Here is a 15,185-nt window from a genome sequence, read left to right on the forward strand (position 1 = left end):
TATGGGGTCTGGAGTGTGTGTGTGGTGTGGGCTTTGGAGTGTGTGGGGTGTGGAGTGTGTGTGTGGTGTGTGGAGTGTATGTGGTGTGCGCAGTGTGTGTGGTGTGTCCACATGGTTGCTAAGTGGTTGCTAGGCAGTTGCTAACGTTTTCAAGGTGGTTGCTAAGGTGTTGCTAAGTGGTTGCTAGGCTGTTGCAATAATTTCTAAAGTGGTTGCTAAGTGGTTGCTAGGCAGATAATAACATATTCCACAAGGTTGCTAAGTGGTTGCTAGGCAGTTGCTAACATATTCCACATGGTTGCTAAGTGGTTGCTAGGGAGTTGCTAACATATTCCACATGGTTCCTAAGTGGTTGCTAGGCAGTAGCTAACATATTCCACATGGTTGCTAAGTGGTTGCTAGGCAGTTGCTAACATATTCCACATGGTTGCTAAGTGGTTGCTAGGCAGTTGCTAACCTATTCCACATGGTTGCTAAGTGGTTGCTAGGCTGGTGCAATCATTTCTAAAGTGGTTGCTAAGTGGTTGCTATGCAGTTGCTAACATATTCCACATGGTTGCTAAGTGGTTGCTAGGCAGTTGCTATCATTTCCTAAGTGGTTGCTAGGCAGTTGCTAACATATTACACATGGTTGCTAAGTGGTTGCTAAGTGGTTGCTAGGCAGTTGCTAACATATTCCACATGGTTGCTAAGTGGTTGCTAAGTGGTTGCTATGTAGTTGTTAACATATTTCACATGGTTGCTAAGTGGTTGCTAGGCAGTTGCTATCATTCCTAAAGTGGTTGCTAAGTGGTTGCTAGGCAGTTGCTAACATATTCCACATGGTTGCTAAGTGGTTACTAAGTGGTTGCTAGGCAGTTGCTAACATATTCCACATGGTTGCTAAGTGGTTACTAAGTGGTTGCTAGGCAGTTGCTATCATTTCTAAAGTGGTTGCTATGCAGTTGCTAACATATTCCACATGGTTGCTAAGTGGTTGCTAGGCAGTTGCTATCATTTCCAAAGTGGTTGCTAAGTGGTTGCTAGGCAGTCGCTAACATATTCCACATGGTTGCTAAGTGGTTGCTAGGCAGTTGCTATCATTTCTAAAGTGGTTGCTAAGTGGTTGCTAGGCAGTTGCTAACATATTCCACATGGTTGCTAAGTTGTTGCTAGGCAGTTGCTATCATTTCTAAAGTGGTTGCTAAGTGGTTGCTAGGCAGTTGCTACCATATTCCACATGGTTGCTAAGTGGTTGCCAGGCAGTTGCTAACGTTTTCCAGGTGGTTGCTAACTGGTTGCGGTGTGGGCTGTGGAGTGTGTGTGGTGTGGAGTGTGTGGGGGGGTGGGATGTGGAGTGTGTGGGATGTGGACTGTGAGTGTGGTGTGGAGTGTAGTGTGCGTGGTGTGGTGTGGAGTGTGTGTGGGGTGTGTGGGTTGTGGTGTGTGAACTGTGTGGGGTGTGGTGTCTTGAGTGTGGGGTGTGGAGTGTGTGTGGTGTGTGGAGTTGGTGTGGTGTGGAGTGAGTGTAGAGTGTGTGGTGTGGACTGTGTGAGGTGTGGAGTGTGGACTGTGTGTGGGGTGTGAAGTGTGGACTGTGTGTGGGGTGTGCAATGTGTGTGGTGTGGAGGGTGTGTGGTGTGGAGGGTGTGTGGTGTGGAGTGTGTGGTGTGGGGTATGTGTGGTGTAAGGAGTGTGTGGTGTGGTGTATGTTTGGTGGAGTGAGGTGTGTGTGGGGTGTGGACTGTGTGTGGTCTGGGGTGTGGACTGTGTGTGGTGTGGGGGGTGTGTGGTGCGGGGTGTCGTTTGGACTGTGTGTGGGGTGTGTGTGGTGTGGTGTGTAGAGTGTGTGTAATGTGGGGTGTGGTGTGTGTGGGTTGTGGTGTCTAGACTGTGTGGGGTGTGGTGTGGGGTGTTGAATGTGTGTGGTGTGTGTGTGGAGTGTGGACTGTGTGTGGGGTGTGGCCTGTGTGTTGTGTGGTGTATGTGTGGTGGAGTGTGAGGTTTTTGTCAGGTGTGGAGTGTGTGTGGTGTGGGATATGTGTGGTGTGAAGTGTGTGGGGTGGAGTGTGTATGGTGTGGGGTATGTGAGCTGTGGAGTGTATGCGTGGTATGGAGAGTGTGGGGTATGTGTGGTGTGGGGTGTGAAGTGTGTGTGGTATGTGTGGGGTGGAGTGTGTATGGTGTGGGGTATGTGAGCTGTGGAATGTGTGTATGGTATGGAGTGTGTGGGGTATGTGTGGTGTGAAGTGTGTGTGGTGTGGGGTATATGAGCTATCGAGTGTGTGTGTGGTTTAAAGTGTGTGTGGTGTGGAGTGTGTGGTGTGGGGTGTGAATTGTGTGTGGTATGTGTGGGGTGGAGTGTGTGTGGTGTGGGCTATGTGAGCTGTGGAGTTTGTGTGGTTTAAAGTGTGTGTGGTGTGGGGTGTGAAGTGTGTGTGGGGTGGAGTGTGTGGTGTGGGCTATGTGAGCTGTGGAGTGTGTGTGGTTTAAAGTGTGTGTGGTGTGGATTGTGTGTGGTGTGGGGTATGTGTGGTTTGAAGTGTGTGTTGTGTGGGGTTTGTGTGGTGTGGAGTGTGTATGGTGTGTGGGATGGAGTGTGTTTGGTGTGGGGTATGTGTGGTGTGGAATGTGTGTAGGGTGTGGTGTGGAGTGTTTGTAGTGTGAGGTGTGGACTGTGTGTGGTGTGTAGAGTGTGTGTGGTGTGGGGTGTGTGTGTGGTGTGGGGTATGTGTGGTTTGAAGTGTGTGTGTGTGGTGTGGGGTATGTGTGGTTTGAAGTGTGTGTGTAGTTAGTGTGTGTGTGTGGTGTGGGGTGTGTGTGTGGTGTGGGGTATGTGTGGTTTGAAGTGTGTGTGGTGTATGTGTGGTGTGTGCGTGTGTGTGGTGTGGTGTGTGTGTAGTGTTGTATTGGTTCTGGTGTGGGTTGTGTTCAGCAGTCTCTTCTCCATACAGATACAGTACTGAGGAGCAGGGCAGAGAGGGGGGCCGTGTGCAGGATCGGCTGGTGTGTGTGAGATGGCCAACATTCCGCCCATTCATTCCTATGGGGAAAGTTTGTTATTATTATTATTATTATTATTATTAATAATAATAATAATAATAATAATACGATTTCGAAGAACAATAAGTTGGCTTTTCCAAGCCAACTTAATAATAATAAGAAGAATAAGAAGAACTGTAAGTTGGCTTTGACAAGCCAACTTAATTAATGACTAGAATAGCACTACTGAGGTAACAGTGTAATTGGAATAGCACTACTGAGGTAAGATTTTTGGAATTAGGCTCTTTAATTAATTTAATGATGAACTAAAATTTTTGGTAAAATTAACAAAAAACTGACAATCCATTTTTGGTAATGAGCATGTGGCCAGTTGTTTCCTTTTGTTTGGTTTAGGTCTCAACCAAACAAGTTTTTTTGGTGCATCTCTACGTTAATGTAAAGGTTCTTTACAAGCATATATATATATTTTACAAAATTGGTTCTACATGCAAACAAAATCAGTTTTTCTATAGTACAACTCATAGTGCTTTTCTTTTTAAGAGTGTAAGTTGTTTTGGAAGCTGTTCTTTGTGTCTGAGGATACGAGGTACATGTTGGAGAGTCTGTTTTACAATTGTGTATCAACAGGTGTATATATACACACTAGCCCTTTATAGGGTGTTTGGGAGAGCCTGTGCCCTTCAGCGATACACACACACTCATACACACACACTCTCTCTCACACACACATGCACACATTTGCACTTCCTCTAAGGATGCTCGTCCCCTGCTCTTGTTTCATGTTCCACTGAGCCGGCTGCAAACCTGTTATTGATTCTGCTGATCCTGCAGGGGCTTTAAGAACTCCTGTTTGTGCTCCGGTGTGAAAAAGGCCTTTCCTCAACAATACACCTCGCCTCAAACCCTTGGGCGGACTGACCTCACTTTAAAGGTCATGTGCTATTTTTAAACACCTTCCATCCGTAAAGCAGCGGTTCAGCCAAATATCAAATTTACACCATTTCCCCTGATCCCCAGGTGTAGTCCTTTATCTGAGACATGTTTGGTGCCTTGAGTTTTGACTGGAGCTGTGAGGCTGAAGCACATTTCGTCTGTGTTGGTTGTTATTTCACTTCGTAAGCTTTATATGGCTTTATTGTTTGTGTTGATTTAAGGTGGAATTTCGGATATTAATATTAATGTGTAGCCCTATATCAGAGGTGAATGGGACAGTATGGACAGTATGGTCTTTCATTTATTTTAACATCTTTGAAGATATTTAATTTTATATTAATTAATATACAGTACATCTATTCCTGCATTTCAGGCCTGCAGCAAATGGGACTGGACAATATATGGCTATAAATGTTTGCATCCAGCTTTATGTACTAAAATGTTTTCAGTTTTTGATGAAACAATGTTTCATAATGCCAATACAAATGCCCCATTGTTTACATTGACTTTCAATCAAAGTTGAATTGCTACTTTGGAGATATAAGAATTTAGTGATGTTTAACTGGGTGCAAAGTTCATTTTTGCTTTTGACATGTGTGGTATCATAGTACAGAATCACTGACCAGTGATCAGTGGTAGTTCTGGATGTGTAAAACTGTTTATTGCGTATACTTTTAAAAATGAATAGGAATTCAACTTATGAAAATTGATTTTCAATTTGAGCGCATCATAAACGCTTAGAACTACTCTGTTTCCAGCAACAGTAGGCTAAAACATGCTTTATATTATTTTAATTTGTGATGTAAAATGCAGGGAGTAAAGGACAGAGCTGTCAGGGAGCTGACAAACGGCAGGTTTAGTTAAAATAAAGCTTTAAGCATCACTATCTTCCATGGTATTGGTTTACAGTCTCTTCACACACTGTCTCTTTTCCATATAAAGGATACAAGCTGTACAGGGCTAGGATAGTAGCATTAGCTGAGGTAGCTAACTTAGCCTTAGCATTTGTTTGTTTACTAAAAAGTAGCACTGCTGAGGTAAATTTATGCTAACAATAGTACTGCTGAGGTAAATTTATGACTAAATAACACCACTGAAGTAAATGTATGACTGGAAAAGCATTACTAAAGTAAATCCATTACTCAAATAGCACTTATGCAGTAAATGTATGTTAATAATAGTATTGCGGAGGTAAATTTATGTTAATAATAGTATTGCTGAGGTAAATTTATGTTAATAATAGTATTGCTGAGGTAAATTTATGTAAATAATAGTATTGCTGAGGTAAATTTATGTTAATAATAGTATTGCTGAGGTAAATTTATGTAAATAATAGTATTGCTGAGGTAAATTTATGTAAATAATAGTATTGCTGAGGTAAATTTATGACTAAAATAGCACAGCTGAGGTAAATGTGTAATTGGAATAGCACTTCTGAGATAAATGTGTAATTAGCCCTTCTGCAACAAATGCATTTAGGATTTTTAATTAGTTTAAAGGTGAATACAAATAGTAAAATAAAAAAAAAAACTGAAAATACATGTTTGGTATTTACTATTTGGCCAATTTTTTTTTTTTTTTGTTAGGTTTAGGTTTCATTTCATATAAGATACTTAGCAGATTTCAACCAAAAAGAGACATTTTGGTGTATCTCTACGCTAATGTAAAGGTTCTCAGAATCCTAAAAAATAGTGATGCACATTTTCGACCCTACCCCCAGCTTTAATTAGTGTTTTTTATTTCTAAAAGTGACATAGCAATTTCCTTTGTCTCCACAGAATGCACTGAATTCAGGAATTCACACCCCACTGTCGACCTCCTGGAGATGATGTCATCAGTCCAGCCTCCAGATCCGGACCGCACACTTTTCCTACCCTCCTACAAATAGCTTCAACCAAGGCCTTTTTCTCTTCTTTTTTATTTTTGGATCTAGAGCGTATATATTTTGGAGTACATATCTATATATGATCAGAACAATGCTTCTTATGTGTCAGAGACAGATTTAAAACGTTCGTTTTACACAGAGAAATACTGAGCAATACTTCTGGACTTCGAGTCGGTGCAATCTGCTGGATTTGTATTGCTAACTCTTTTTTTTTTTTTTTCCTGTTTTCGTGGTTTTTTTTTCAGTGTCAATGGTTGTAAGGGATTTGTTCTTTTCAGGGTTTGTAACAAATTAATTATGCATTTACACACTTATGAGTGAAAACTTGCTTATTTAAGAAAAATAATTTTATACCTTGAAATAAAAAAATACTTGTACATTTTGAGCCTCAGTATAGAATAAATAAATGAATATATTCATGTATCTGCACTGGTTATGGTTTTTCTTTATAGCTGTGGGTCATTATGGCTGTGCTTTATAGCTGTGGGTTAATCACACTGCACCTGATGGACCTGGTATCAGCCTTAATCTGTCGCTAGATCACATCATTAATGTGTATTTTAACCATGATAAATATACTGTCTTACAACCGGGCAGTGTGCTGAATCTGCAGGTTTGTAAGCAGTGCTGGGTTTACTACAACTACCTTAAACACAATGCAGGGTATATCTCAATATAATCAAAACAGAGACAAGAATGTGTCAGGTTATTCATAAGGTAACAGTAGATATGACATTTCTACACTTCAAGATATAACATTAATGAGTAATTATTAATACATAGTACATTGACTGTATTATTTATATGTATCAAATAGAAGTACTTGAATGATTAATACATACTGAATTTATGAGTGCTTAGTATTTAATACTTCTTGAATAATTAGTAAATACCAAATAAGGTACTGAATAATTACTGCTGATTTAATAAGTAATAGTTGCTGAAAATGTAATGCTTATTAAAATTAAGTAATTAGTATGGTATAATTAGTCAATGCTAAATAATTAGTAGTTGTTGAATAATAATTAGTGGAATCTAAGTAATCAGTATCTACTACATATTTGGTAAATACTAAGCTATTCGCAATTAGTAAGTATACTAGTAGGCAATGAAATTATCAGTAATTTCTGAATAATTACTTCTTATTTAATAATTGGTAGTGTGTTAAGTAGTAGGCACTGAAAAATAGTACTTGGGGAATAATTTGTACATATTAAATGATTAATTAGTATTTGCTGAATATTTACAGGTTATTTGATAATTAGTAAGTACTGAGTAATTAGAAATTCTGGAATAATTAGTCGATACAAATTGATTATTATTTGCTGAATATTTAGGGGTTATTGGATAATTAGTAAGTACTGAGTAATTAGAAATTCTGGAATAATTAGTCGATACAAAATTTTGATTATTATTTGCTGAATATGTAAAGGTTATTAAATAATTAGTCAGTACAGAGTAATAAGTTATTATGGAATAATAGTAAATAGTAAAAAAAAATAGTAAATATATCATTATTTGAGTGTTATTTGCTGAATATTTAGAGGTTATTGAATAATTAGTATAATTGGTCAGTACTGAGTAATTAGTAATTCAGCAATAATTAGTAGATACAAAATGATTATTTGCTGTATAAAATAGAGGTTATTGAATAATTAGTATAATTAATCGGTACTGATTAATTAGTTGCTGCTACGTGCTTTGTAGTACATTCTGAGTAATAGATGCACAACAGGTCCAAAATAATTAGTAAATACTGATTATAATTAAATATTGAATAATTAATTGCTGCTAAAGAAATACTGGTTATGAAATCATGAATGATTACAAAATGTTTTGTTCATAGGGGATAATGACTATTATTATGTTAATGACTAAAAAATAATATTTGTAGTTATTGATAATTAGCATACACTAAACAATTGCAGCATTAATCTAGTACTTTTAAAAATAGGGATGGGAATCAAAAAGTTAAATTATTTAGCAGCAATCTAAATGTGCTCAGTGGCGCCCCCTCCCCACTGCAGCAGGTACAGCACTGACGTCTCGAGAACAGCTTGAAACAATCAGACTCATTAACAGTAAATGCTAATGGTAAAAACTGTGATTTATTAATTAAGAGATTGCTCTGAACACCCGGCAGGACTGCAGTGTTACGGTGTGTATCGGTGTTATTTATGGTGCTGTAATCTGAGAGAAGAACACGGACCGGTTCTGATCTTTTCATTACGGCCGAGGCGAGTTCCGCAGGGCCGCTGGGCGCAGTCATTTGCATGCGCTAATGGTCCACTGATGCCAAGTTGTTATCAGTCTATGGCATCCAAACCCCCCCACCACCACCCCGACTGCACCCCCCCCCCCTTTCTCGCTGGCAGACGCTTGCTTACAAAATGTAATCCATTTGCATCTTATAATGGTCGTGTTTTGCATAAATTCTTGGACTCAGGAAATGGTGACTGAAAGCCCCCCTCACGCTTATTATTGTAATTTTCAAAGATGCAACTGAGCGCTTTTGAAGAACCGAACGTACAAACGCATGTGTCTGCGCAGTCTTGACCACATCTGCATCTTTAAAACTTAATCAGCGCTCTATAGACCCGAGCAGGACCCAACGCCGGGCAGATATCCAGAGCCCAGTTGACGTCTTCTTAAAGAGATGACAGATTTTCCTTCTGTTCCAGCTCTGCGTCCACACGCCCAGCGCCAACATCTGCTTTACTGCTTAAAATTCAGCGTCTAAATATACAAAATCACTATTTCAGTGAATGGACAGTGATTGTGTCGCGTCTCCCGTCTCACACAATCCCTTGTCATCCTTGTTTGCTAACTGATTCTAAGTTGCACGGCATGAAATTACTTTGGAACTCATAATTACAGCTTGTTATCTGATGTCATATCTGATTAGCAGCCTGACTGACTCTTGTGAGACGGGCTCTCAATTTGAAATCTTGGGAATGAACACATTAGCAAAGTACAATATCGTGAATGTCCTGCTACTCTTATTAATCACTGAGGAAATAACATTGTGTATGTGATAAAATTGTAACATTTAGCTGCTGGTATCTAGTGTAGATACTAAATAATTATTACCATATTTTTCGCACTATAAAGCGCACTTAAAATACTGTAATTTTCCCTAAAATCCTCAGTGTGCCTTATGTATGAATTCTACCAGTCAGGTATTAAGGAGCAGTAAAGCCACTCTGCTGAAGTACAGACTTATACATGAGTTTCAGTTTAGTTTAGTTCTCCACTCCAGCAGTATTAGCATTAGCCGCTAAACGTTAGCCATTCAGCTGTTCAGAGGTGAGTATTATCGGACTGTAGTCTGCTGCTAACCCGGCTAGCACTGCTGGACCGGCATTAGCTTTACGTGCTTAGCTTTAGCCATTCAGCTGTTCAGAGGTGAGTATAACGACCTGTTAAACAAGCTATGTGGGAAGAACCACTAGCTAATATCGCCCTGGTTTACCGGAACACTCAGGGTTCCTCAGTGTAGCACTGTCAGGCAGCAGTTAGGTGGCATTAGCGGTTAGTTGCTAATGCTAATGCTAATGCTCCAGCCTTAGTGGAATTCTGGAAATCTAAGCTTACTGTAAATAAACGGAAGCAATTTACTCACCAAAATAAACCGTTCTTAAGATAAAAATCTGTGTATATTAACATCCAGCACTCATGTGACTTGTCTGAAAATGTTTTTTTTAAGATTTACAGTTTTGTTTACTTAACTTAGCTTTAGAGGCCTCGACACCCAGTGCCTAACAAGTGCTGCTTAAAATGTGCCTTTTAATCCAGTGCACCTTGTGTATAAATATAGACCAGAAAATAGACATTTATTTATAGTGCGCCTTATAATCCTGTGTGCTTTATAGTGCAAAGAATATGGTAGGTACTACATAGGCACATACTAATAGGTACTGAATAATTAGTAATTAGTACTGGATGAGTAGTGGTTTCTGGACATTTGTTTCTTATTTAAAAAATAGTATATACTGAGTAGTAACTTGTTACTAAATAATTATTAGATACTCCAAAATCTTATAGGTAGGTACTTAATATTCAGTACTTAATTAATAGCTGTTGCTTAATTAGGAACTGAGTAGGAAGTAGGAACTGAGACAATAGTAGATACTAAATAATTATCAGGTTTTACACTAGTAAGTACCAAATACTTGATTAGTAGTAGTTTCCAAATAATTACTTCTGATTTAATTATTTGTAGATACTGGATATTAGGGACCAAGTTGCTTGGTAATTAATAAAAAAAATAGTACTGAACATTTAGTAGTTGCTGAATATTAAAAGAATTGTAGGAACTGAGAAATTAGCCTTAGGAACTTAATAAATATCAGGTAATAAATCATTATTATGTTCTACATTAGGGGGTAGTATATGATTAGTAGTTTCTAAATAATAACTTTTGATTGAATTATTTGTAGATATTGGATATTAGGGACCAAGTTGCTTGATACTGAATAATTAATAATTAGCACTGAATATTTAGTAGTTGCTAAATATATTAAAAGAATTGTAGGAACTGAGAAATTAGCTTTAGGTACGAAATAAATATTAGGCTCCACACTTGCTCGGTTTAGCAGTTGATTGTATGCTTAGTCGGATGATTAGTTGTTTCGTAATAACTTTGATAATAATTGAATATTGAGTCATTAGTATGTACTTAATAATTAGTATACTGAGCAATTAGTACATACTAAATAATTAGTATACTGAGTAATTTGTAGGAAACTTCTAAATTGCTTACAATGTTTCCAACCCTAGGTGGTTGAGGTCAAGTGCATGTCTTCTCCTACATGTGAAATCAGACTCCGCCTCTTTTATTATTTTCCAACTGCCATTCATGACGCATCACTATGCAGCCATCATGCTCGGAGGAAAGCGCCAGATTCCCAGCTCTGATACATTTGCTAACAGATGCCAGTACTGACCAGAATCACAATGAAAGTGATCAAGGTAGAGAGCACCATCTGCCCTCCCAGAGAGAGAGCATGGCCAACTGTGCTCTCTCAGACTCTGGCTGCTGATGCTGAAGCAGAATGATCCAGGATTTGAACTTGCAATCCTTGGGCTATGATACTGGCATGTTTCCAATTGGTGCAGAGAGACCCATTCTATCTATTTGCTTCAGTAATGGGTACAACCTACAGTTCAAGTGTCCACAAATATTTGGACGTAAATTATAATCTTTATATAGCTTTGCTTGATGGGAATAAGAGAAGCACTATATTCAATTTATTATGTTTTGCGATCCTTTATTTAAAAATAGGTCATTTTTATATTAAGCTAATTTCTCCGTTTTTAATACCAGGAATCCATGATGCGCCTCATGCTCATGAACCTCATGCTGCCCATGCTCATCATCTCCCTGAAGCTCCTGTACTCGCCAGGCCTGAAGTACCACATCCTGCCTCTGTAGTGGGGCTGCTCGTACATGAGCCAGTGGCCCTCCATCACGTGGCAGGACTGGCAGCCGCTGGACCAGTGGTAGCGCTCCATGATGGACTCACAGTCGTCCATCACATCCATCATCTGGCCCATGTAGTTCTCCCTCTCGTAGATCCTCAGCCTGTAGGAGCCCCTGTGCTGTAATGGTGGAGGAGAGAGAATGGAGTGTGTTAGCTTCTGGTACGACACATTTTGGTGACTATTGGTATGGCAGAAGGATACAATTTGCAATTGAACGCTTTTAACCAATCCCTGTGGGCGCTGTGAGCATCCCGACCAATCAGGGTGGGCGTGAAAGCATTGAGGTTGTGCATGATTCAACAAAATCCAACCAAAGTTGGTCAATTTGATTTAAAACATATGTATAATAGCAGATATATATACAGACCAAAATTAGATCCAATCAAAAAAGGTAACTTTGGTCTAATTTGATCAACTGAACCAGGTTTCAGGTTGGTTTCTGCAGCTTTAAAGCACTTTTCTAGATAGTTCAGACCTTTGGACCAATTACAACAACAAAATATTGAGGCAGGCTATCATCACCCATTAAACAATAGAAGAAGAAAAATAACTAGTAGTTTGCAGCAGAATGGGCACAATAGATTATGCTGGTGATTCCTGTATTTACTGGGACTGTAGATTAACCCATATTTATCAGGAAATCTGAACTGTAATTGGTCCCACCAACCAATCAATGTCAAGTACAGGGAGACTTTAGGCCCAATCCCATTTCACCCCTTGGCCCTACCCCTTGTTTTCGAGTTTATCCCTTCCCCTTAGAACAGAGTTACAAGAGGAAGGGGTGAAATCCTGCCCCTAAGAATTGGGACAACCCTTCAAGCACCCAATACGACATCAGGAGCGCTAAAGTTCAGTAACCTAACTGCTGCTGCTGGTGGTTTACTAGTTAACTTTAGGGCGTATATTATTGTATGTCTTCAGAAAGGGGGGAGAGGAGAAGGTGCAGAATTAATTATTTTTGTCCAATTCTTAATTTCTCTGTGAAGGGAAACTGAAATGAACTTTAATTAGCTTTTATTTTATTTTATTTTTCGGTTCCGCCTTAAATGCTGCTGCAGCCCCTGTCGTCTGTTGCACCATTTAAGGTGGAACATGAAAGTTAGCTAACTAGCTAGCTATTGAGACAAACTACTAGCGATCTTTTTAATGATTGTTATGATGAATTTGGCCATAAAACATTAAAACTACACATACTTACATTTGTGATTCTACCCCTAAGTTTGAAGTGTGCATCTGAAAAATCTCCATATGAAGGGGTAACAAGCCATATCCCTTCCCCTAATCTACCCCTCCAGCCTAACAAGAATCAGGATACCCCTACCCCTTGGCATGCACGTGCAAAACAGAGGGGTAGGGGTAAGGAGTAGGGCCAAGGCTTGAAATGGGATTGGGCCTTAGTTTGCTTAGTTGCTAAACTGCGAGGTGAAACCAAAAGTGACCGGACTAAATGTTCAGTATATGATGTAACAAACACATGAACGTTGGTACTGGTGGACTCTGGTAATTAATCAATTAAGCGTAATACACAATAATTATTATGGTTTAGTACCAGCATGTATTACAGCCCAACCCATTACCTACCATGGGGATCATGCGGCAGGACCTGATGGAGTCGCTCATGCCCCACATGCTCATGTAGTCGCTGTAGTCGCCCCTCCTGACGAAGTACTGGTTGCCCATGTAGTGGGGGCGGTCGTAGACCATCCAGCAGCCGCTCTCCACCCTGCAAGAGTGGCAGCGGTTCATGTAGGAGGACATGTCGGGGCAGTCGCTGCTGCACTCATAGGAACGCCCCATGAAGTTCCTCTCCTCATAGAAGATGATCTGTGGGGGAACAAGAAGGTCAAAAGCACGTTTTTGCTGTAGAAAAGCTACGGTGGGCACTTGTGGTCTTGCAGGTCTCAAGCAAGTATAGTACAGCAGGTCTGTTAGAGCTGTATTTCTCAAACTGGCTCATGGACGTCTCCTGCCTTGCACTGTTCTGTGTTTTTTTTTCAAATTAATATCCAAATTATCAGCTCATTATTAGCTCATAATTGAGTTAAAGTGGGCGTGTTAAAGTAGGGAAAGCACTAAAATGTGCAGGAGAGTGGGTATCCACATGGAAAGACATGCATTGCATTAGATAAGCATTACTAATGTACAAAAAAAACTTTAACTTGCATTAAGATTAAGATCCTGAACTTGCACATGCAACTTGCTGGAAATGCAACTTGCTGGAATGATGACATGAATAAAAGATGCACAACCTTCTAAAAACCTAAAAAAGCAAAAATTTGATAGATGCAGCCTACTTAAGTAATAATGACAAGACATAGCATAGCAAGGTTAAGTTCTTTAGTGTGCTCAGTCACTAAACTGCAGTGTGAAACAGAAACTAACCAGAATAAATGTGCAGGACATTGGGACTCCAGGATCAGGGTTGAGAAACTCTGTATTAGATAGAGCAGGGAAATCAACAAACAAACTGTGCTTAACTCCCCTTTGCATCCATATGCAAAGGCCAATACTCATTAGTTCAATTTAAATAGTTCAAATGTCCAAAAGTACTTGCATTAAAGTTAAGATCCTGAACTTTGGACATTATTTAGCATGTGCACACAAATATGCACATGCAGCTTGCTGGAAATGTGGAAATGCAACTTGCCAGAATCATGACAAACCAATGGAAGATGCACAACCTTCTAAAAACCAATAAATGTCAAAATTAGGGATATGCAGCCTATTTAAGTGATGATGACGACAAGACATATCATAGAATAACTTCAGTTCTTTAGTGTGCTCAGTCACTAAACTGCAGTGTGAAACTGAAACTAACCAGAATAAATGTGCAGGACATTGGGACTCCAGGATCAGGGTTGAGAAACTCTGTATTAGATAGAGCAGGGAAATCAACAAAAAACTGTGCTGGACTCCCCTTTGCATCCATATGCAAAGGCCAATACTCATTAGTTCAATATAAATAGTTCATATGTCCAAAAGTACTTGCATTAAAGTTAAGATCCTAAACTTTGGACATTATTTAGCATGTGCACACAAATATGCACATGCAGCTTGCTGGAAATGTGGAAATGCAACTTGCCAGAATCATGACAAACCAATGGAAGATGCACAACCTTCTAAAAACCAATAAATGTCAAAATTAGGGAGATGCAGCCTATTTAAATAATAATGAAAAGACAGCATAGCATAGCTTAAGCTCTTTAGTGTGCTTAGTCATTAAACTAACCAGAATAAATGTGCAGGACATTGAAACTCCAGGGTCAGGGTTAAGAAGCCCTGATTTAGAGCAGGAGAATCAACAAACAAACTGTGCTTAACTCCCCTTTGCATCCATACATTACAGTGATTTCAATATAAATGGTTCAAATGGTGCAAAAGTACTTGCATTAAAGTTCATATCATTATTTGTCCCTCTACCATGAAGCTACCATTCTGGAGATACCAGGATCTCCAAGGATATTGCTGCCCCAGACACTCCCACAGTTCTTACCTTGCCCATGGTTGCAACGTGTGGTTTTTGGCTTGGTCGGAGCTGATTCCAACTGGTGACTGACACACTCTGCTCCGGTTTAACCCTTGCATTTATACCTGGTCCAAATCAAATGACATGCGCCTCCCATTGTGAAAAGCCCTGACCCAGCAACATAGCGATGGAGGCCCACAGCGAGCCGCAATGCTTTTCATTTACAGTTCCATGTGATCCCGTATCCAGGAGACTTTAGAATGGATCTCCCAGGCAAGATAATACAGCTGTGCCCTCTCTGCCTCCATCCCCCGCTCCCCCCCTCCTTTGTGGCCTATACATGCCAGATGCACGCAACAGACTGGAGCTTATTGTCATTTTAGTTACACATCAACGTTCAACTGTACTCGCTGAATGCCTTTTATTGTACCTCTT

The 15,185-nt window shown here is 39.7% G+C and overlaps 2 protein-coding genes across 3 annotated transcripts in view; one reads left to right on the forward strand and one right to left on the reverse strand.

Annotated features, from left to right (window-relative positions):
- The window catches only part of mbd2 (methyl-CpG binding domain protein 2), an 80,891-nt gene extending 74,668 nt beyond the window's left edge, over positions 1-6,223 (forward strand). For both annotated transcript variants that reach the window (XM_022668829.2, XM_049463208.1), the window contains one exon: positions 5,694-6,223. Coding sequence is in view for 1 of the 2 variants with exons in the window: in XM_049463208.1 (XP_049319165.1) it covers positions 5,694-5,703 (10 nt within the window). In the remaining variant the exon portion in view is untranslated. The remainder of the gene's footprint in view (positions 1-5,693) is intronic.
- A 4,826-nt stretch (positions 6,224-11,049) lies between these two features.
- LOC103022575 (gamma-crystallin M2) lies at positions 11,050-14,877 on the reverse strand. Its single transcript, XM_007252061.3, has 3 exons — positions 14,778-14,877; positions 12,866-13,108; positions 11,050-11,401 (listed from the first exon to the last, which is right to left on the reverse strand). The coding sequence occupies exons 1-3, from the start codon at positions 14,784-14,786 to the stop codon at positions 11,117-11,119; spliced, it is 537 nt and encodes a 178-aa protein (XP_007252123.1). The 5' UTR covers positions 14,787-14,877; the 3' UTR covers positions 11,050-11,116.
- Positions 14,878-15,185: the final 308 nt, after the last annotated feature.

Source organism: Astyanax mexicanus, chromosome 1 (genome assembly GCF_023375975.1).
Source record: "Astyanax mexicanus isolate ESR-SI-001 chromosome 1, AstMex3_surface, whole genome shotgun sequence".
NCBI classification, from domain to species: domain Eukaryota; kingdom Metazoa; phylum Chordata; class Actinopteri; order Characiformes; family Acestrorhamphidae; genus Astyanax; species Astyanax mexicanus.

What these genes read in the sequence shown, in the direction of transcription:
- LOC103022575 (XM_007252061.3), bottom strand. An exon ending in CCTGCCGCATGATCCCCATG is followed by an intron (nt 11,402 to 12,865) that starts GTAGGTAATGGG and finishes CCACCATTACAG; the next exon opens with CACAGGGGCTCCTACAGGCT.